The following is a 23,208-nucleotide window of genomic DNA, read 5'->3' as shown; positions in this document are numbered from 1 at the left end:
TGTAGTTATTTTTAGATCTACAGTAAATTATTGTTAACTACAGCCACTCTCCTGTGCTATTGAACACTGGAACTTATTCCTTCCATCTAATTGTGTTTTCGTACTCATTAACCAACCTGTCTTCACCCACTTCCATGCGTGTCCCCCTCCCACCAGCCTCTGGTGACCACTGTTCTACTCTATACCTCCAGGAGATCAACTTTTTTAGCTCCAGCATAGGAGTGACAACATACGGTATTTGTCTTTCTGTTTCTGGCTTATTTCACTTAATGCTGTTTGGTTACTGGTTGTACTTCTTGGATAAACCACACATGGTTAGGATACATTATCCTTTTTGATATGTTGTTGGATTCAGTTTTCTAAAATTTTGTTAAGAATTTTGAATCTTTGTTCATTAGGGATATCATTTTGTGGGGGTTTTCCCCCAGCCCTCCTCCCTGAGTCATGTCTCTTGGTTTGGATCAAGTATTATTATGTTCCCTTATTATCCTGTTAATTTCTGTAGTATCTGTAGTTGTCTTCTCTTTTATTTCTGATCAGTCTGTCTAAAGGTTAATAATTTTTATTGATACTTCAAAGAACCAGCTTTAAGGTGTATTGATTTTTCTTCTATTAATTTTGAATCGCCTATTTCATTGAGTTCTGCTCTTATATTTATTCTTTCCTTCCTTCTGACTACTTTGGATTTAATTTGACTTTCTTTTAGTTTTTTAATGTGGAAACAATAACATTTATTTAAGCTTTTTTTCCCTTTCTAATAAAAGTATTTAATGTTATAAACTTTCTTCTAGACACCAACTTTTATATTATTTTATAAATGTTAATATTTGTAGCATATTGTAAATGTTATGTATGTTTTTACATTACTTTATATTTGTTATATCTGTTATTCTTTTCCCAAATATACTGATTTTTTTGGGTATGTTTTCTTGGATCAGTGGGTTATTTAAAAGTGTGTTGTTTAATTTCCAAATACTTGAGGATGCCCATATCTCTTTCTGATTTATAGTTTCATTTACGTGTTGTCAGAGAAATGTACTATCTGGTTAACGTCCTTTTAAATTTATTGAGACTTGCTTTTTGGCCCAGAGTATGTTCTGTCTGGTGAACGTGCTCTGTGTACTGAGAACACATGTGTATTCTGTTGTGTCAGGTGAAGTGATCTATAAATTTCAATTAAGTCAAGTGGTTTCATGATGCAATGTTCAAGGGTTCTGTTTCTTTACTAATTTTCTATTTACTTTATCAAACATTGAAAGAGTAGGGTCGAAATCTCCAACCACAATTATGGATTTATTCACTTCATTTGCTTTCTTTATAGGCAACCTGTAGTTAGGTCATACGTTTTAAAAAGTCAAGTCTGATAATTTCTGTCTTTAATTTGGAGTGCTTAGAACATTTACCATAAATACGGTTTGGGTTAAATATTGCTTTTTAAAAAATTTCATCTGTTCTTTCATCCTTTTTTAAAAAGTCTCTTTCTGCTTTCTTTTGTATTAAAAGACTATTTTTGTAGTATTCCATTTATATTGGAATACTACAAAATTGGATTGGATTAGCTCTGACTCTTTTTATAGTGGTAGCTATGGGGTTTAAGATACATATCTTTGTTGTGACAGCCAACTTTCAGACAGTATGACATCATCTCACTTGTATTCTAAGAACCTTACAAGGGCGTACCTCAGTTTCCCTACCTTCTGTCTTTGGTGGTGCTGTTGTCAGACGTTTTACTTGTACTTGATGTTGTGACCTTTTTAGTTCCACCTGTGTTGTAACCTCTACAGTTACTGTTACTGTTGTTGCTTTAAGCAGTCAATCATCTTTCAAAGAAAAAATTTTTAAATGAGAAAAAAGTTTTAAATTTATCACATCACTTTCCTACGTTCCTCGTTCCTTTGCATAGATGCACATTTTCATCTACTGACATTTCCCTTTCGCATGAAGAACGTCCTCTAACATTTTTTTGTAGTGCAGGTCTGATAGCCGTAACTTCTTTCTTTAAGGCAGCTTTACTGAAGTATAATGACAGATTATAAATAAATTGCACATTTGTATGCAATTTGATAACTTTTGACCCATGGAATTATCAGCACCGTATAGATAATGGACAAATCTGTCATCTCCATGAGTCTTCTCCCGTACAGAAGATTTGGGGTTGAGAGGTGCATTGGGACTAAGTCTTTAAGGGTAGTATGTTCTTTTCTTTGTTTTTGTTTTTCGTTTATTTGTGGCGGGTGGCTGAGGTATGTTCTTTAATTAGGTTAGTGTTTTCATTCAGAAATGTTTATTGAATGCTTATTGTGTCCCAGTCATAGGGTCCACTAGGGTGAATAGAACAGACATGACTCCAAGAAGGGGCTGCATATTGTAAAATAATAAAACAAAAATAAACCCAGTAAGCTGTAATAGCAAGAACAGACCGTTGTGGTATAAGAAAGGACAGTGGATAATCTAGTGTAAATTGAGTTATCTAGTTGAGGAAGTAGCATTTAGATTGAAGACTTGATGGGGGAAAGAGTATGGGGAAGGAATTGACTGTGCTGAGGTTCTGATGAGAGAAGCCTGTAAAGAAAGAGACTTCAGCACACGGTACATGCATTGACTTTTCACAGAACGACTTGAATACCTACCTGTCCAGGTCTAGACCCTGGGAAGACAGCTGCTCTCCAGACAAGGCCCTTTTTCCCATGTAGTTCATATTAGAGCATTATGAAAGAGACTTATGGAGAGAATTTCTTAAGGGAAAGATTTGTACATTTATAGTCTTGAAATAATAGAAATCATACAGATGTAATAAAAAATTGTTCTACTTTAGAGCCAGCTGACCTAAGCTTGAATCCCAGTCTTGTCACCTACTGTGAGATGGTGGGCAAGTTTCACCACATTTTTAAGCCTTAGTTATCTCACCTACGTAATGGAGATCATAACAGTGCCTATCAAATAAGATGGTTTTAAGGATTACATGATCTAATGCTTGTAGATTACTTAGCATAGTGCCAAGGAAGTAGAAGCACTCAGAAAATAGTGCTTATTGTAACAGGAATACTAACAATAACTTATAGTTATTATAATCTTCCATTATATGGAGATAGCAAATGTAGCTTTTATGATTATTGTTAGACTATAATGTCCTTAATACTCAAAAATGGTAGTGTTTATTATTTTCATTGCATTGGTATTGAACATGTTTTATAAATTGCTTAGACATTAGACATATTTCATATAGATTTAAATATTTTAAAATAATTACCTTGAGAATTTTTGCTCTTTTAAAATTATATTTTGTTCTCCAATTGAAGAATCTATTAACATTTAATGTATTATAACTAAGCAATCTGTTCTTCATTCTTGTTAATATGGTATTAATTAAATATCTTAATATAAATTATTTTAATTACATAAATACATTGGGAATTTAAAATTATTTTCTCTGAAGCAACCGTTTTTTATACTTACCACATTATTAAATATTTTCATCGGATGACTTTTGATCCCAGAAAGTTTATTTAACTTTTCTTGTCTTGCATTACTTCTATAAGAATTGCCAACGTACAGACTGGTTTTTCAAGAATCAAGCACCTAGTTGGTGATCGGGGATTCTTGGTACATTTTCAGATTTGTAAGAGGAGGGAAAGAAGTAGAGGAATAAGGCCTAAAGCATTTAGGTCATAATTTATAGCTTACACGGTTACCACCAAACAACTGTTTCAGGCAACTCTGGCCTTAGATTCTTTTCAGTTCTCCTGTAGCATTTAGGAGTTTAATTTACATTTTAAAGAAATTTTATATTGAACTATGTTAAGATGAAGCATTGTTATATTTATATCTCATGTCTATATTACTACTTTTTCTGAAACAACCTGACTTCAAAAACTAAGTGTAATTAGCTTTGCATTAATTTTGCCTTAATTTTCTTTGTAAAATGCATGCAAACTGTGGGTACAGATTGTGAAAAAGATTTGTGTTATCTGGAAGAATCACTCTGTTATGTGTAAGAATACTTTTATCCTATAAAACTATTTTAATGTTCATTTCATAGCATGACTAATACTATTCCAATTGTCTAGTACTTTTTGTTAATTTCCCTGTAGGTTACCTAGAGCTGTTCTTTTTCTCTTGGGTCTTCTTTTTGTATACCCAAGGGATTTGTTAATCAACATTATTGCAGACTGCCACATCTTATTGCTTAATTAATTAGTTGTCTTTAGGATATTCAGGGTCCAAGCTCAATTCATATTATGATAATGAATCTAATCACTGAAATTAATGAGACTTCTATTAAGCGTATTTTGTTATTCTCTAGCTAGCGAATCTTTTACCTATGATAAAGGAATGGTGAACAATTATATAGGTGCTATTTGCAAGAAAAAAAGATGATCGAGTTTAAAACCTTAGGTTGCTGTGATAATTCTCAGAACATTTTAAAGTCCAAATCTGTATTTGTTTGGAAAGCTTGTTACATTAACAATATAACTATTTTTCAAAATATAGCAATTTATTTTCAACATAAGCTCCCAGACGATATCTTGCCTTTTTATTTTCTGAGTGGTAACTTTTGAGGAACAAGTTTTTAATTTTAATGTCCCATGTATCAACTTTTGTCTTTCATGGTTTGTACTAATTTGTGTACTATCCTTGTCTACCCTTAGTCACAAATATTTTCTCTTATTTTTTTTCTAGAACTTTTTAGCTCTACTTACTACATTTAAGTCTATGATCCATTTTAAGTTAGTTTTTACGTATGCTGTAAGTTAAGAATTTAGATTCATTTTTTCCCCATGTGTATATGTAGCTATTCTGGTATCTTTTGTTGAAAGGGCTGTACTTTGCCCCATTGAATGACCTGGGTGCCTTTCTTTTGAGCATTAATTTGTCATATACATGTAGGTCAATTTCTGCATTCTCTGTTCTGTTTCATTGCTGTATGAGTCTCTTTTTCTGCCAATACCACACTGACTTGATTATTGTTGCTTCAGAGTATATTTTTGAAATAAGGTGGTAAGGAAGAACTTTGCTCTTTTTTTAGAACTGTTTTGACTTCTCTATATTTTTTGCATTTTCATATAATTTAGTATCACCTTGTTTATTTTTACCAAAAAAGCCTGCTGGAACTTTGATTGTAATTGCATTGAGTCTTTGTAGATCAATTTGAGGAAAACTGCCATCCTAATACTGAGTTTTCCAATCCATGAACACAATATGTCACTCTGCTTACTTATGTCTTCTCTTATGCCTATTGAAACACTTTGTGGTATTCAGCGTGTAGGTCTTGTACAACTTTTTTCAAGTTTGTACATATTCTTGTTTTTTTTCCCATTCACAGTTGTCTGTTGCTAGCATCTAAGAATACAGTTGATTTTTATGTATTGATCTTATATCCCATGACCTTCCTAAACTCACTTATTAGTTCTAGAAATCGTTTGTTTTTGTAAATTTCTTTGGAATTTCCATATAGACAGTCTTGCTCTTTGTGAATAAAGGCCATTTTACTTCTATTCCAATCTGTGTGCCATTTATACATTTGTCATTCTGTCTGTCTGTCTATGCCTCATTTCAACAGCCAGGAATTTTAGTGTAATGTTGAATTAAAGTGGTGAGCATCCTTGTTTGGTTTCATTATTAAGTGTGGTGTCTTTCATGTATATTCTTTATCAGCTTGAGGAAGTTTTCTCATATTTTAAGACATTTTTATCATCAGTGGACATTGACTTTTTTTAAAAGCTTTTTCTGCCTCATTAAGAATATGTGGTTTTTCCTTCACACGTTGATCATTTGATAAATGACACTGATTGATTTTTTAAATGTTAAGTGAATCTTTCATCTTTGGCATTAACTCTCCCATAGTCATGGTGTTTTACCATGCTTATATATTGTTGGGTTTTACTGGTAAAGTTTTGTTAAGACTTATTTATATCTGTGATTATGATGGATATTGACCAGTACTCATCTTTTCATGTAATGCCTTTGTATGGTTTTGTATTAAGGTAATTTAATGCTGGCCTCCTGCAGTGTGTTGGCAAATATTCTATCCTCTTTTATTTTCTGGAAATGTTTGCATGAAATTGTTATTATTTCCTCCTTAACGGTATAGTAGAATTCACCAGTAATTTTTTTGAAAACAGCATTTTTCATAATGGGATTTTTTTAAACACAGTCTCATATTCAAGTTTCCCCATTTTTTACTTCAAGATGTTTTATATTATTTCATGTATATCCTAAGATCCTTTCACCAGGACACTTTCATTTCCCCCTTTAAGCCTTTGTGCTGTTGTTAAAATACACTTTCTTTTGCATGCGTTATAAATGTCACAATGCATTGTTATTTTTATTTTAAACAGTTATCTTTTAAAGAGATTTAAAACACAAGAAAAATCAGTTCACCCGTAGAGTTACTGTTTCTTGTCCCTCTTTCACCTGTGCAGATCCAGTTTTCCATCTAGTAACATTTTCGTTCAGCCTGAGCATTCCCTTGAACATTTATAGTGCTGTGTCTCTGGTGATAAGTTTTCTAACCTTCTACACGTCTGAGAAAGGCTTTATTTTTCTCTCATTTTTGGAAAGATATTTTAGCTGTGTATGAAATTGTAATGTGCCAGTCGGTGCTTCAGTACTCTAAAGATGCCACTCCACTTTTCTTCTGGCATATATAGTTTCTGACAAGAAGTCTCTCATTCCTGCCTTTATTCCTCTGTACGTAATATGTCTTTCCCCTCTCTGGTATCTTGTAAACTTCCTTTACAGTTCTTTACTTTCTTTTCAGCTATTTAATTATGACATGCCTTGGTATGATTTTCTCTGCATTTCTTTTGTTGGGGTGTGTAAACCTTTGTGTATCTCTAGGCATATAATTTTCATTCAATTTGGGAAAATTTTGGACACTATTCTTCAAGTATTTTTCTTCTGTTCTCTGATATCTCTTGTCCCGTCTTGAGAAGCCACTTACACATGTTACACTGTTTGAGGTTTTCCCACAGTGTAATAATGCTGTATTCATTTTTTTCAGTCTTTTTTTTTCCCCTGTCTTTAATTTTGGATTCTTTTTCCTGTGTCTTTAAGTTTACTAATACTGTTTGAGGTTTTCCCACAGTGTAATAATGCTGTATTCATTTTTTTCAGTCTTTTTTTTTTCCCTGTCTTTAATTTTGGATTCTTTTTCCTGTGTCTTTAAGTTTACTAACGTTTTCTTTCACCCAATACATTTTTCATCTGAGACATTTTTTATTTCTTAATGTTTGATTTGGAACTTTTTTTGTATCTTACATTTATTTTCTTACTATGCTTCCCTTGACCTTTTGAACTATTAGACTATATTTTTAATAGCTATTTTATTGCATTATTTTACTAATTCTACAATCTGTATCATTTTCTAAGTCTATTTTGATTCATTGATTATCCTCATAAGCTATATTTTCCTGTTTCATTTTGCGTCTGATAATTTTTTTATTGGATGCCACATATTGATTTTACATTGTTGGAAGTTGGGAATTTGGGGAGTTAAAAGTATATATGTATCTCTTTAGGCATGGTTCTTGTGTATGAACAGTGTGATCCTTTCAAGGCTTGCCTTTAAGGTTGGCTAGACTGGTCTAGAATAGCCTTTGCTCTAGCACTCACATTGCTGCACTACTGAGGCAGTTTCTTTGAAGACCGTACTGGATATTTCTTAGAAGGTCCTTCCATTTTGCCTGGTGATGACATTTAAGTGTTTTAGCCTCTGTGTGTGCCTAGTGATTATTTCACTTGATCTTTTCTTTTTTTTTTTTTTCCCTTTTTTTCCTTTTTGTCTTTTTTCCCTTTTTGTCTTTTTTCGTGTCCGGCAACGGATCGCAACCCTCAGTGTCGTGCCCGTACCGGACCGGGACCGGCAACGGGATCGCAACCCTTGGTGTTGCCCCCGCACCTCGCTCAGCCAGTGAGCGGGAACCGGTCTGTATGTGGGATCCGAACCCTCGGTGGGAGCGCCGCCGTGCTCCCAAGCGGCGCACTGTAGCAGTGTGCCACCAGGCCGGCCCCACTTGATCTTTTCGAGTGGCTCTTTTCCTGGCCTTGGTGTTTTCCTCACGTACATGTGGTGCTTAGTAAGACTCCTAGGCAGTCCATTGCAGATCTCTTCAGCTCTCTGTCTTTGGAGCTCTCTTCTCTGTGAACATCTGCCTCATGGATTATAACTACCCTGTCTTCTTGTTTATGCAGTCTCTGAGGAATAGTCTGAGGAAGTCTCCTATTTGTTCCTCTGTATGTAATGTGTTATTTTTTTCCAGAATGTCTTAAAATTTTTTCTGTCATGGGTGTTTCAGCAGCTTCAACGTGCTCTGACTTCTTACGTTTTGAGTGTTCATACATATGTGTGAATTTTCTTCTTCTTTGGGTTCATTGAGATCCTTAGATCTGTGCATTTATTGGTTTTATTCAATTTTGGAAAATTTTAGGCATTATTTTACAAATACCTCCCTCCTTTCAGTGACTTCCATTGCATGTATGTTAGAATCCTTGGTATTGTCCAACAGGTCACTGAGTTGTTTTTTTCCCCCCCAGCTAAACTTTACATAGTTTCTTTTGCTATGATTTTATGTTCATTGGTTTTTTCTCTTGCAGTCTAATGTGTTGTGAATCCCATCTAGTGAATTTTTATTTCAGATATTGTTAGTCTCATTTGTTTCTATTTTTATTTTTCTTTATTGTTTCTTTATGTTCATGTATTGTTTTAATGATGATGTCTAATTTTATCACCTGTCATTTTTAGGTATGTTTCTAATGACTGATTTTTCTCTTGGTTTATGGGTTATATTTTCTTGCATCTTCTCATATCCAGTAAGTGTTGACTGAAGGCTAGATCATTTTTTTTGTTTTCAATTTATTTTGCCTTTTAGTGAGGTATAATGAACAAAGAAAATCATATGAATTTATGGTGTACATTGTGATGATTTGGTAAATGTGTTTATTGTAAAGTGATTACCGCAATCAAATTAGTTAACACTTTTCATCTCAGTTACATGTGTATGATGAGAATATTTAAAATCTACTCTCTTAGCAAATTTTAAGTGTGTAATACAGTATTGTTAACTGTAGTCACTGTGCTGTACATTGGATTCCCAGAACTTACTCTTCTTATAACTGGAAATTTGAACCCTTTGACCAACATCTCCCCATTTCACACACCCCCCCACCACCACTCTACTCTCCGTTTCTGTGTTTGACTTTTTTAGATTTCACATGTGAGATCATACAGTATTTGTCTATCTCTGCCTGAATTACTTAATTATTTCACTTAGCATAATGCCCTCAAGGTTCATTCATGTCACAAATGGTAAGATTTTCTTCTTTTTTATGGATGAACAATATTACACTGTAAATATATACACCACATTTTCTTTATCCTTTCTTCTGTCGATGGATGTTTAGGTTGTTTCCACCTCTTGAAACAGAAATATCTACATTTCCACCTTCCTTGCAGTGAATAATGCTACAGTGAACGTGGGAGTGCAGATGTCTCTCTGAGATATTGGTTTCTTTTCCTTCAGATATATGAGGGTATTTCAAAAAGTTTGTAAAAAAAAAAAAAAATGGAATTAGAATATAATTGTATCCTTCCTTTAACTGTTTGAAGACCCATCTTATACATAAGTTAGATTGCTGGGTTATATGGTAGTTCTATTTTTAATTTTTTGAGGAACATGTATATTATTTTCATAATGCCTACGTCGATTTATATTCCAACCAACAGTGCACAAGGGTTCCTTTTTCTCTACATTCTCCCCGACACTTCTTATCTGTTGTCTTTTTGATAATAACTACCCTAAGAGGTGTGACGTGATATGTCATTATGGTTTTGTTTTGCATTTCCTTGATCTTAGTGATCTTGAGCAATTTTTTTTTTTTTTTTGGCAGCTGGCCTGTCCTGGGATCTGAAGCCTTGACCTTGATGTTAAAGCATCATGCTCTAGCCATCTGAGCTAACCAGCCAGTCCTTCAGCATCTTTCTGTATACCTGTTGGCCTTTTGTATGTCTTCTTTGGAAAAGTGTCTATTCAGCTCCTTTGCCAATTTTTAAATTGGATTATTTGGGGGGTTTTTTTTGCTCTTGAGTTGTAGAAATTCCTTATATATTTCAGATATTAAACCCTTATCAGATACATGGCTTGCAAATATTTTCTCCCATTCTGTAGGTTACCTTTTCCCTCTGTCAATTGTTTCCTTTGCTGCTCAGAAGATTTTTAGCTTGATGTAATCTCACTTGTTTATTTTTGCTTTTGTTGCTCGTGCTTTTGGTGTCATATTCAAAAAATCATTGCTAAGACCAGTGTTATGAAGCTTTTTCCCTTTGTTTTCTTCTAGGAGTTTCATAGTTTCAGGTCTTATGTTTAAGTCTTTAATCCATCTTGAGTTGACATTTGCATATGGTGTAAAATAGGCTCCAATTTCATTCTTTCACATATAGATATCCAGTTTTCCCAGCACCGTTCATTGAGGAGATTGTGTACTCTTCATGCCCTTGCCAAGTATTTGTTGACTATATATGCATAAGTTAATTTCCAGGCTCTTGATTCTGTTTTATTGGTTAGGCAATTTGAATTTTATGTGAGTCTGTACACTTTGTCATTGTTTTAGTTCATTTTGTGTTGCTGTAACAGAAATACCTGAAACTGGGTAATTTATAAAATACAGAGGTTTATTTGGCTTATGATTCTGGGACAACTGTATTTGGCATGGGCCTCAGACTGCTTCTACTCAACGGTGGAAAGTGGCAGGCAGCCGGCGGGTACAAGCAGATCACATGGTGATAGGGAGAGAGAAAGAGAGGGAGGGAGGTGCCAAGGTCTTTTAAACAACCAGCTCTTGTGGGAACTAATAGATACTCCCCTCACTTAGGGAGAGCATTAATCCATTCATGAGGGATCCGCCCCCATGACTCAATCAGCTTCCAACACTGCCACATTGGGGATCAAATTTCCGCATGAGTTTTGGGGGGACAATACATCCAAACTCCATCAATCATCTTCCTTCAGAGTGTTAGACCTTGTTCTGGAAGGCAGTTATTTGCAAATATATTTTAGTCTTGTTGTTAGCTTTAGAAGTGTAGGTTTAGCTTTTACTCTGATTCTTTTGAGATATCTACTGAATGTCTCTGAGTGTTTGGTAATGATTCTTTGACTGCTTAGAAATGGGATGTCTCTTATTTCTATGTGAGCTCTAGGAATCATTAGGCATACAGCTCCCCCTTCCTTCTCTGCTTGTCCTTGTAGAGTTAATCCTGTGCTTTGGCTGCTTAGTGTTCGAGGGCAGCTCCTCTTTGCAGAGTCTGCATCGCTGCCCCTCACTGGTGTTCTGTCCTGCAAATACCATCTACCTCGCCATCCTGAAAGTCTGATATTTATCTCTCCAACAGTGAAACCTCTGAGTTATGCTTGGGATTTTTCTTCCTGAATACTGTTCCAGAAAGTGCCGGCAGGCAGAAGGAGGATAATTGCAGGTCTCACATCATTTGTCTGTTCTCACAGGCATTATGGTCCTGCACTGCCTGCATCCAGTGCTTCTGTTGTATAGTTTCCCCAGTTTTTATTTTCTGTTGTTGTATATGTCTCTGTCCATTGTTTCGGGCAGTTGGGTAAGTCTGATTACATGGACTTTTTCCTCATATTTTCTAATTTTTAAAATTAGTTTCCTATTTTTTATTAACTATTAATTATTTCTGAAGTTTATTTTGTTGTGGCATGAGATAAAAAAATCTAGTTTTATTTTTCTTCAACATGGTCTTCACATTTTCGTCATTGTTTATACTTCTATAGAATGATAAATTTCCTTTTTTAAAACAAATTCTCGAAGAGGAATTACTGAACTTTAAAAGTTATCTTGGTTTCTATGGACAAATTGTTTTGCAAAGAATTTTACTGTTTTACCTTTTTATATACCAGTCAGCAATGTATGAAGATGCTTACCTCACCACACTTTCAATGGCAGTGCTGTTTCCTCATGGATTAAAAATTATTCATACACCAAGGTCAAGGGTTTAGATCACTGTACAAGCCAGCTGCCAAAAAAAAAAAAAAAGAAATATTCCTTTTCAAGTTTTTGTCTCTAGTACAGTGATTATTTTAAAGTGGCATGTTTTTATGTACTTTAATAATTTATATTCCTATTATGTAAATTTTATGCATCCTTTACCAGTTTTTTCTTTGTGATTTACTCTTTTGATTTTTCATATGATTTTTTTTACATAATAAGGACATGAACTTTGTCATATTTGTTATTAATATTCTTTTTTTTTGCTATTTTATGTGGTCAGTTCTAGATTTTTCTTTTATGATTTGTTCCATTTCTCTTATGCTTTCTCTTAGGAAACTTCATGAGATCAGATAACTATTTGTTTATATTTTCTAGTTTTTAATTAGTCTCATTTTATATTTCACTATTAAGTACATCTAAAATTTATTTTATGATGTGAGATGGAAATAGAATTTTATTTTTCTCCAGAGTTAAGCAGTTATTGTGGCATGATTTTTTAAATAGTAATTTTTCCATACATTTTATTCTGTATTGCCAACTAGTTATCCTATGTTACAGTTTTATAATGTAAAACAACCTGTGTTCTGGCTGCCTGATTTCTTTTTTTCTTTTTTTAAATTATACATATTTGTGGGGTACAGAGTTGACTATTGATTGTTTTGTACAATGTGTGATGGTCAACTCAGGATAGTTTGCTTATTGATCATTACAGTCTATAATCATTCTTTGTGTCCATTAACCAATTTCTCATTAACCCTCCTCTCCCCCACTCCCTGCTCTCCTTTTCCACTTCTAGAAAACACAGTTCTGCTCTCTCCTTCTAAGAGTTTCATGTATTATTTTGATTGTTGTTTCTTTCCTTCTCTCTTTTTTATTGTTTATTTATTTATGAATTCAGTTCCCTCTTATGAAAGAGGACATGAGATATTTCTCTTTCTGCTCCTGGGTTGTTTCACTTAGCATAATTTTCTCTAGGTTCATCCATGTTGCTGTGAATGGCAGAATTTCATTCTTTTTTATGGCTAAGTAGTATTTCATTGTGTATATATACCACATTTTCCTTACCCAGTCATTCCATCGATGGACATTTAGGTTGGTTTCATAGCCTGGCTATTGTAAATAAAGTTGCGATAAACGTGGGCGTGCAGGTATGCCTTCAACATGATGGTTTCCACTTCTTCGGAAATATGCCCAGTAGAGGGATTGCTGGATTGGAAGGTAGTTATCTCTGTAGTTATTTAAGGAACTTCCATATTGTTTTCCATAGTGGCTATACTAACTTGCAGTGCCACCAGCAGTGCAGAAGGTTCCCCCTTTCTCTCTCTTCTCTCTGGCATTTGTTCTTCTCTTTTTGATTATAGCTAGTCTAACTGGAGCGCCGCCGCGCTTCCCAAGCAGCGCACTATCCAGTGCGCCACCGGGCCGGCCCAGTCCATGATCTTTTTAATTGATTCTCCAGTTGCTGCCAGGATTGTCTTTTTAGAATTATGCTAATTTTTTAACCCCTAATCCTTTGATACTCCTTATGAACAGGATAAAATTCAGACTCATATCATGACAATATAGGACCTAAACAATTTGGCACATCTTTTTTTTTGCTTGAGTCCTGTCATTGAAGGAGTATGATTCTTCAGCTATGTGAGTCCTCTGCATGTGTTTCCAGCCACTGCTGGTTTTTCTCTTCATAATTAATGCTTTCTACAAATGTTTATTAATTATTATGCGTAGGTACTATGCTAGGCTGTATTAGAAATACTGAGAGAGAAAACTTGGGTAACAATCTTTTGTAATTGTTTATATTATTATTCCCTTACATTTTCCATTTGTGAAAAATCTCATTCTTCAAAACTTAAGTGAAGTATTACCTTATCTGTGAAGTCTCCCCAGATCATCTCAGTACACATTAATTAGTCTTTGCCTCCAAAGCATTTTAACCATCTGAGTTACAAATCTTATCTTAGCCCTGTTGTTTATTATCTACACATGTGTCTCCTTCATTGAGTTAGAATTCCTTAATGGCAGGGTTTATGTCTTCTTTAAAAAACTGCTTTATTGAGGTACAAGTAATATACAAAAATCTGCATGTATGTAATGCATACAACTTGATGAGTTTGGAGGTAAGTATATACTCGTGATACCATCACCACGATCAGTGCTGTAAGCTGAGAGATTGTGTCTGAATCACTGCTGTATTCCTTCTTTTTCCCTTCCCAGTGTCCAGCACAGTGACTTTAAAATAATTAATGCTCACTAAATGAATACTGAATTGAAAAGTTGGTTCATAGCCAAGGTGGAAACTGAGAGAAACCATTCAGACAGTTAGGAAGAAAATCATGAGAGAGTTGTATTACCAAAGCTAAGGGACATGTTTGAAGAAAAAGAGGGCAGTAGGTGTTGTTCTAGTCTCCAGCACAGGAAAAAAAGAGCAGACTATAAATAGACCACAGGGTTCGGCAAGGAAGAGGTTGTTGGTCGTCTTAACAAGAATAGGTTCCATAAAGTAGCAAGGGTAGAATCAGATGGCAGCGGGCTGAGAAATAAATTTTTTCCCTTAAATACAATTTTTTTAGCTGATATTTTTATAGAAACTGGCTGGCAGACAAATTGAACATATATGGTCTAAATAAAGATCTAGAATACTGCATATATTATATTCATTTAAAGAGGAGCCATATCTTTGGTAAAGTAGATGAGCAGGTAGTAGGCTTGACATTCATTTAAGGAAATTTAGAAACCTAATCACTGTTGTCATCCCATTAGGAGACTACCGTAACTCTACAGGGGCTCCCTCATCAAAGTTAATGATACGTTGTATAATGCATGGCATTAGAAATTATTTTAACTTGGAAATTTTTCAGAATGGTTTTATCAATGGTCTGTGCTTCTTTCAGCTCCCATCCTTGTTTGGATGGTAATGCATTAATAATATATATATGCCTATATAGAATGAATGAAATTTTAAAAATATTCATGAGTAGATTTGATTTTTGGCATACGGTATTTTATCATTTGTAAGACATTTAATATTTCTGCAATCAGAATGCCTTTTAAAGTAGATGGTATGTTATAGTTTTAATTAACAACTTTCTTAGATTTGATAAAATGACAGTATCATAGACAGCATTAAAGTTTAGAGACTATCTGCTGGATATTTTAGTTTTAATATAATTAATGTTGTGCCAGGGTGTTTTTTTTTTTTTTTTGTGGCAATAATTAGATGACATTCTCCCCCCGCCTTTCTCCCCCCTCCCTCCCTCCCTCCCCTTTCTTTGTTCTTTTTTTACTAGGCCAATGGAACATGCATCAGGTTTATCTTAAAACAGTAATAGACTGTTAAGTAGAGGCAGGGGTGGGAAAGGGAAGGAAGGAAGCTCTAGGTGACCTGTTTTATGTTACCTGAAGTTATGATTTGGTGTGCATGGAACACATCTTATGTAACCATAATTCTTACCAATTTTGTAGAAGCATTGAGTCAGTGATCCATGTGAAGGAGTAGTTAATTTCCGATCTTGCAGTCAAGATTGTCTGGCTTATTTCTTTAATCACTGACACGTATTGAGTATCTACTACGATATCTGGCAATGTACTCAATACATTGAAATAGTACAACCAAGGTCAATAGCCAACTCATAGTGCCTGGAACCTGTTCATTCTTCATGTGTACTGTCTACCTGAGAGATGAGATTTGTAGTTTCTTATGTGGAGAGCTGGCCTAAATGGAGAGCTGGGTCCTTGGTCACACAGTAAACATTCAATAAGTATTTGTTCACAGTTGAATGGTATGTCTTTTAACTATTGAGTAGGAAATGGATGTGCTTGTAGTTTTAAGTGATTATATGAGAAAAGGTTTGCATCATAGTTATTATTATTGAAAATAGAATATACCTTGAGAACTCTGACAAGAATAATGAAAGTTTCTTAGACCGTGTTGAGATTACTAAAATAAATAAAAAACTTAAAGCCATAAAGTTTCTCACCATAGAAAATGTTGATCCGAACTTTGAAAATATGAGGGTACTTCAAAGTTCATGGAACAGTAGAATTAAAAAATAATGAATGCACGCCTTTTCATGAACTTTTTGAAGTTCCCTCATATTTCTAAAGATATGATGAATCAGCAGTAGAATTTAAAAAGTTCACATAAATTAGTTTCAGCAGATCAGCCAGCAGTCCTTTCTTTGAAATCAAATGTAAGTCAAATAATTAAGTAAAAATAGTACACCTATGCTTGTGTTCATTTACTTCAATAATGTTTCAATATCCGGTCCCTGAAAGAGTGAAGCAGCAGTATGGATAGAAGGAATGCTGTCTGCTGATGCGTACTTTTCCTCTGATAACTGAAGGTTAAATGGGTAGCAAGCAGAATGCCTTAAACAAGATTGGTATATTGATTAAAACGCTGATTTAACAGCTCGCAGTTTCCCCTTGGAAACCTGGAAAAGATAAGCCAGCTGCTGTCTAAGAGTGCTCAGTGTCCACTGAGAGTACACTATCTATCATCACAATATGCTGATGAGAGGTGTTTTATGTTTGTGTTAATTTCCCCCACTAAATCAGTAATTATTACAATCCTGTCCCTGCTGTTTACCCTGCAGCTGTTTTTCCATTTGTCGAGAGAGCGGGTGTTCTCTGAGGACCGCACACGTTTCTATGGTGCAGAAATTGTCTCTGCCTTGGACTATCTACATTCCGGAAAGATTGTGTACCGTGATCTCAAGGTAAAAAAAAAAAGTAATCAAAATTTGTTTTTGCAGAGACTATAGGGACAAACACAAAGTAATTACAAAGTTACACAGTTTTGAGAAAAGCAGATTTAGTTGGGAAAATAAGCACTGTGTTTAAGAATGTAGTTTACTACACTTGACAGGAAATCTCATTCACTAATATGTGTGTCATTCCTTTATGTCTGAGTTTTTGATGTGCAAAATAATTTCTGCTTGACTGCTCTGATCAAATATGATCTACCAATAATAGTTTCATTTTTTGGTAAATGTTATCATTATGGAAATGTTAAACATCTGATTAAAAGTCAAATAACTTTACAAGTGACATTTAAAAACAAGCTTCATGATTATATTATAACATATAACATTTTATGAAGAAACTTTTATAATAAGACTATTGGAAGGAAAATATTTGTTTTGATTTTAGTATTAACTATTTTGGGGCTTAAATACCTGTGGCATTTTAATACAGCCTTTTATTAATTTGTTTAGTTTTCCGTTTATAAGAGCATTTGTGTTTATCAGCAATAGTGCCTTGACTTTGACTTCTCTAAGTTTCTTTATGATGAGACCCTCGGAATAGGTTAGGATTGACAAACTGTAAAGAGCAGATAGTAAATATTTTAGGTCTTGGTGCCCATAGTCTCTGTTGTAACTACTCAACTCTGCCATTGTAGGGTGAAAGTAGCCCCAGACAATGTGCAAATGAATGTGTTTGGCTGTGTTCCGATAAAACTTTATTTCACAAAACAGGTAGTGGGCTAGATTTAGCCCATAGATGTAGCTTGCTGATCCTTGGAGTAGCTCATATCATGTAACACGTGACACATTTCAAACAAATTCTTTTTGTTGTTGTTTTTGGTGGCTGGCAGGTAAGGGAATCCGAACCCTTGACCGTGGTGTTGTAACACTGTGCCCTAACTAACTGAGCTAACAAATTGTTAATGGTACAATCTTACTTCCTTAAAATGTGAATCATGTAGTAATTTTGACTTATCAAAATTTGACACAGAACCACTTTATTGATCATGTACTACTTTATTTAAGATATAATTTGATTTATAGAAATAGAAGTTACACGAAGCTTTTATGAAATTCTGTTTTGTATGAAATGAAGTATATATTTACATATTACTACATATAAAAGAAATCACAATTATCCTGTCACTCCCATCTCATTCCCTTTTAATGAGGATTCTTAAACACCTGCGATTCTTAAATTATCTTATTATTTAAGCAGTTGTCTAGGTTATTTCAGGATGTTTCTGTTAGGTACCTTTAGGTTATGAATGCTCCTAAGGAGTAACTATCTTGCAAAATATCATTTTATAAAATGACAGTGAAATACATTATGTTTGTATGATATATTATTTATTAAAATTTAAGAGAAACTGTGAGCTACTGTATTTAGGAAAAAATGAACTGTGCAATTTTAAAACATGTAGATCAGGGATGACCAACTAAGTGCCAAAATGGATTAGAGGTTAGTACAAAAGTATGATTATATTTAGCCTGAATCTTATTTTTTTTTTTGGCATTTGGCCACCACAGGGATTGAACCCTGGACCTTGGTGTTACCAGCACCATGCTCTAACCACCTGAGCTAATAGGCGAGCCTAGCCTGAATCTGTTTATAACTAGGAATATGGCAGAATTCAGTATCCCTGTATCTGATGTCTGCATAGCCAAATAATTCTATAATGTTTGAATATCTTGAATGAAAATGTTGTTTAAAAAAATTAGTTAAATGGAATGACAAGATATATATTAACTTCCCAAGTATACTTAGAAATAGTTAACTCTTCTCTTCCTGAGTCCACTTCTCCCACTCCTACTTCATGTTTTATGAATCCTATTTGTAGGGAGGAAGGAGGGAGGGATGGAAGGGGAGAGGCTTGGATTTAAGGAAACGAGAATAATTCTGGCGTAATGGGTAACATATCTAACATGCTTAAAGCCAGAAGATAGAATCATTAGCTTAAAGAAATCTGATGAAAAGAATGTTTATAAGATTGCAAGCATTGATTGTGGAATGATGTGTCATTAGCATGGTCTTGGTAACTACTCTCCTTTAACTATTGCTCATCAAATGAATCAATATATATGAATCAATATATTGCTATCGAAGTTCATTAAATATGCGTTCCTTTGCCCCATTATGTCTATGATGGAATTAGACTAAATTTATTAAACTGCAATATAAAGTGCATATTTTATGTATGAATACCAGTCACGTAGTTACCATATGCGCAGACCACTAACTTTATTAGACTCTGCTATTTTTAAAAAAATCTATCTTTAATTTAAAGGTCTAAGTAATCTATAGCATAGGACAGAAACTATATTAATATACACCAACGTACACCAGTCTTGGTCCCTAAAACCAAGAAAAATACGTATAATGTAAGAAACCAACCATTCAAAACTTATATGAGTGTTATTTGAATCCATAGTATACAGGATTATGCATAATAGTGTGCAATCCTTTAGGTAGGATCATAGAAACTTAGAGCTGGGCCATATTTTAGTGGTGATCTTCTTGAAGCCTAAAAACCAAGTAAGTGACTTACTAAAAGTAATGGTCTAATTTGGGGACATTGTCAGGATTATTGGAATCCATGAATCCTAGCTCCTGGTCTAACATTCCTTTCACTGCACCATTCTGCATTGTAGAGTTGAAATGAAATCTGGACAGGGGGATGCATTGGATTCACCCTGGAGAGCTTTGTAAACCTAAAACCTATTGAACATAAGAGAATGAATGTTTCAAATATATTTATACCAGAGGTGTATTACAAACATCATAGTCGAAAACTGATTTAGGTGCCCACTTTGATTGATCCATGTCATATTTGTCTCTGGTCTCATTACTCATAACTTTGTGACTTTATTTAAATGAAAATCCAATCGAGATGCTTCTATTAGTTGCACTTCTCAAGTAGATACCACCTGTTCACCACTGCCCCATTTAGCATTGGAGGCAAAGTCTTATCTTATTTGATGTGCAAGGTAATTTATTATATTAGTTCCTATTTTCTAATAACTTGGTGTTAATGGCAACAGATAAGGTACTGAAACTTTTGTTATACTTTAGAAAGCAGGTTTGCTTAATTTATCAATACACATCATGATATGAAATTTTGTTTCATAGGACCCAAATCCTGTATGATTACTTAGGAACAACTGGTGTTGCTTTATGATAGCACTAAAAATTTGAAGAAATCTCTTCAAAGACTTCTTCAGTAGTGTAAAATTATATGTTAAAAACTTCTTTTCCGTTTCATTCTTATTTTGCAAGAACAACCTTTATTTTTAATGATCATGGCCATCCAGGTACAGAATAGGCTGAATAGGACATTTGCAAAGGTGATTGTAATGACACTGGAATTCATTGAAGATTAATTTTTCCAAGAGTTTATGAGGGGGAGAAGGGGAGAAAATAATACATAAATTGCTGCTATATTTTGTAGAATAGCTAATCTTGTTTTCTGCCTGATTGGACTGTGTTTAACCACTTACACTGTTAATATGAGAAACCACCAAATAGATGAAGATGATTTCCAAGTCCCAGTGAAGACACAAAGGGATGGCTTCAGAGAGTGTTTACCTCACCCTCCCACCCTCACTAGCCCCATGCTGTTTACCTCAGATAACTCAGTCTGCTGAACAAGGCTTGCTTGCTTGGCACCCAGGACGGGTCCCCCAACTCCCCCTTTTACCCACACTGTCACTCTGGATTTCCTCCTGTGTAGAAATTTTAAGCCACTGCTACTAAGAAACCCCTTCCACCTCTGAAGTTAAATTGTACTACTGGGCTATGTCCCTGCTTTGTAATAAATGATTAAATAGCATGGCGACCACGGTGGGGTCTTTGCTATCACGTTATGAATCCTTTTCTAGATTAGGAAGGTAAAACTGAAGAAATGTTCTCCTTTTACTATTTCAGCATATTCTCTTAATTCCACAGTCGTTCAGTTCCTGCAGGCCAGCTTGCAATATTTGGGCACTTTGACGCCCATGAACCTATGTCAATGTGCAGAGTAGACATACCTTCCTGCCTTCTCAGGCCTGAGTCAGTCTTGGTGCCTAGAACTGACCGTGGAGATAAAGCAGATGCATTTAAAGTTTTGTAAATTCACAGTACCTGAATAGACAGTGACAATAGGCGTTTCACATTTTATGGCTAACAAAGGGAAGATGGAAAGCAATTCGGAAGAGAAAACCAAAGAAAGATCATTTGTAAATACATTTCTTCCTCCTTTACATGGTAGAATGGTTTCTAAAAATAAATGACTAAATTACTCGTATTATGTTAGTGTTAAATGTACTAAGGAAGTGTTTACCAGATGTTTTTGATACATCAAGGCTATTGATCCACTTTGAAAAAACTTCTAGGTGATTCTGTGCATCCTACAGGTTTGTGAATCACCCTACTAATGGTTCTTGTACTTTATGGAAACTTTGTTAATACACCCTGTGTAAAATTATCATCTATTTTATAATAAGACTGGACATTTAGTATACCTCCTGATTTATCTGTATGCAGGATTAGATTTGGGAATATCATTTTTTTAAAGTGATGCATCTCTATTCATTCATACTTTAGACAGACAAGTTGTTTCTGTCATTCATGCTGAGCAAAATTCATGCTTTTAGGATGGTGGAAGAGGGAAAATAATTGATGGCAGAAGGCAGACACGACTGTGACATAACTGACTTGAAAATTATGAAACATTTATGTTTTACTGTTTTATTCAAAAGAAATTATTGCATAATGAAAAGCATATTTTTCCATGTGAGCATTTCCTGGTAGGAAAATATTTTCAGTGATGTCATTGAACTGACAAAAGTGTTCTTCAGAGTTCCATTCCTGAAGTTTGCTCTTTCCTTTAAAATACACTGTTCTCTAGAAGAGCCAATACCATTTTGATAACTTACATATCAGCCATTAAACTCTCCATGTTTAAAAAGTGATTAATTCGTTTATTGAATACTTACAGTATGTTAACTTCTACATTCAACATCTCATTTAATTCTCAAAGCGATCACATTGAATTGTTACTGTTATTTACCTCTGTTTTATACACGGAATTGACGTACATAGAAATTAATCATATACCCAAGTTCACACAGTGAGTAAGGGCTAAACCTCGAATTTAGATAGAAGCCCTCTGACCTGAACCCATTGTGCACTCTGTGGCCTCCCATGTGATATGCTACCTGCCCCTGTGCCATGACCTTCACCCATCTCTCACAATCATCCCATAGGCTTACTTTATTTCTTGCTACATCACTGTAATTTTTTTTTAAAAGCTCATTTATAAAACAAGTACAGCGACCAACTGTCTCAGTTTGCCCAGGACTGCCCAGTTACAGCACTTACAAGTCCTGCGTCCTAGGAAGCCGCACAGTTCTGGCCAAGCTGGGACAGCTGGTCACTCTCAGCCTGTTCCTTCCCAACCCTGTGCTTGCATCTCATGTCATCCCTCATCCCTCAACCCTTGGCGTGAGGCTCTGACAAGAGATGTGTGGGTAGAGACTTAGGTGCGAGTCAGGATTTTTTAATATATGTATTGCTTGGTATTGAAGAGAGGGTTGATACAGTTTGGTCCTTCGAAATAGCTTTGTCAACACGTGGAGAAATAGTGCATGCTGTCAGGTTTCCATGAATGCTTTCTCATGCATACAGAGCATGTGAAGAGGATTGGCGTGATACACACCCAACTGCACGGGAGTGGCGATGCAGTGGGCTAGAAAGGACATTCACGCTGTGTTCAGCTTTATAGTGTAGTATTTGAAGTTTTATAAGAATTTCTTATATATTAGTACAAGAGATTAATATTTTTTAAAGATCTAGCATTTTTATAGATTATAATGTATTCATATATTAAAACAGTGAGAATATATATATATATTTTTTTGGTCTTTTTCCATGTCGGCAACAGATCGCAACCCTCAGTGTCGCCCCCGTACCGGACCGGGATCGCAGCCCTCAGTGTTGCTCCCGCGCCTCGCTCAGCCAGTGAGCGGGAACCGGTCTGTATGTGGGATCTGAACCCTCGGCGGGAGCGACGCCGCGCTTCCCAAGCGGCGCACTATAGCAGTGCGCCACCGGGCCGGCCCCCAGTGAGAATATTTTTAAAAATTTAAGAGCAGGGCATACAGAAGGGTACTTCAAAAAGTTCTTGGAAATATTTGTGTTATCTTTTAATTCTATTTTTCCACAAACTTTTTGAAGTACCCTCGTAAGTTTTTATTCAACAACAGCAACAGAAGCTTCAGTATATACCTTTCTTTCTCGTTATGGCAAGTGAGGGAGGGAGGAAGAAGAGGTGTTTTTTTTTTGTTTTTTTTTTGTGTGTGTGTCTTTTTTCGTGACCGGTAACGGGATTGCAACCCTCAGTGTCGCGCCTGTACAGCGACCGGTAATGGGATCGCAACCCTCGGTGTCGCGCCCGCACCGCGCTCAACCAGTGAGCGG

At 35.1% G+C, this 23,208-nt stretch overlaps 1 protein-coding gene across 1 annotated transcript in view; it reads left to right on the top strand.

Moving 5' to 3' along the window:
- The window catches only part of LOC103605698 (RAC-gamma serine/threonine-protein kinase-like), a 102,186-nt gene that overhangs the window by 6,755 nt on the left and 72,223 nt on the right, over window positions 1-23,208 (top strand). Inside the window, exon 3 of the mRNA XM_008590324.1 lies at window positions 16,415-16,721. Within this exon, the coding sequence (XP_008588546.1) occupies window positions 16,415-16,721 (307 nt within the window). The remainder of the gene's footprint in view (window positions 1-16,414; window positions 16,722-23,208) is intronic.

The sequence above is a fragment of the Galeopterus variegatus genome, unplaced genomic scaffold (assembly GCF_000696425.1).
Source record: "Galeopterus variegatus unplaced genomic scaffold, G_variegatus-3.0.2 Scaffold5993, whole genome shotgun sequence".
In the NCBI taxonomy this organism is placed as follows: domain Eukaryota; kingdom Metazoa; phylum Chordata; class Mammalia; order Dermoptera; family Cynocephalidae; genus Galeopterus; species Galeopterus variegatus.
Note: the sequence above shows the minus strand (reverse complement) of the source record. Positions and strands in the feature narration are given on the sequence as shown.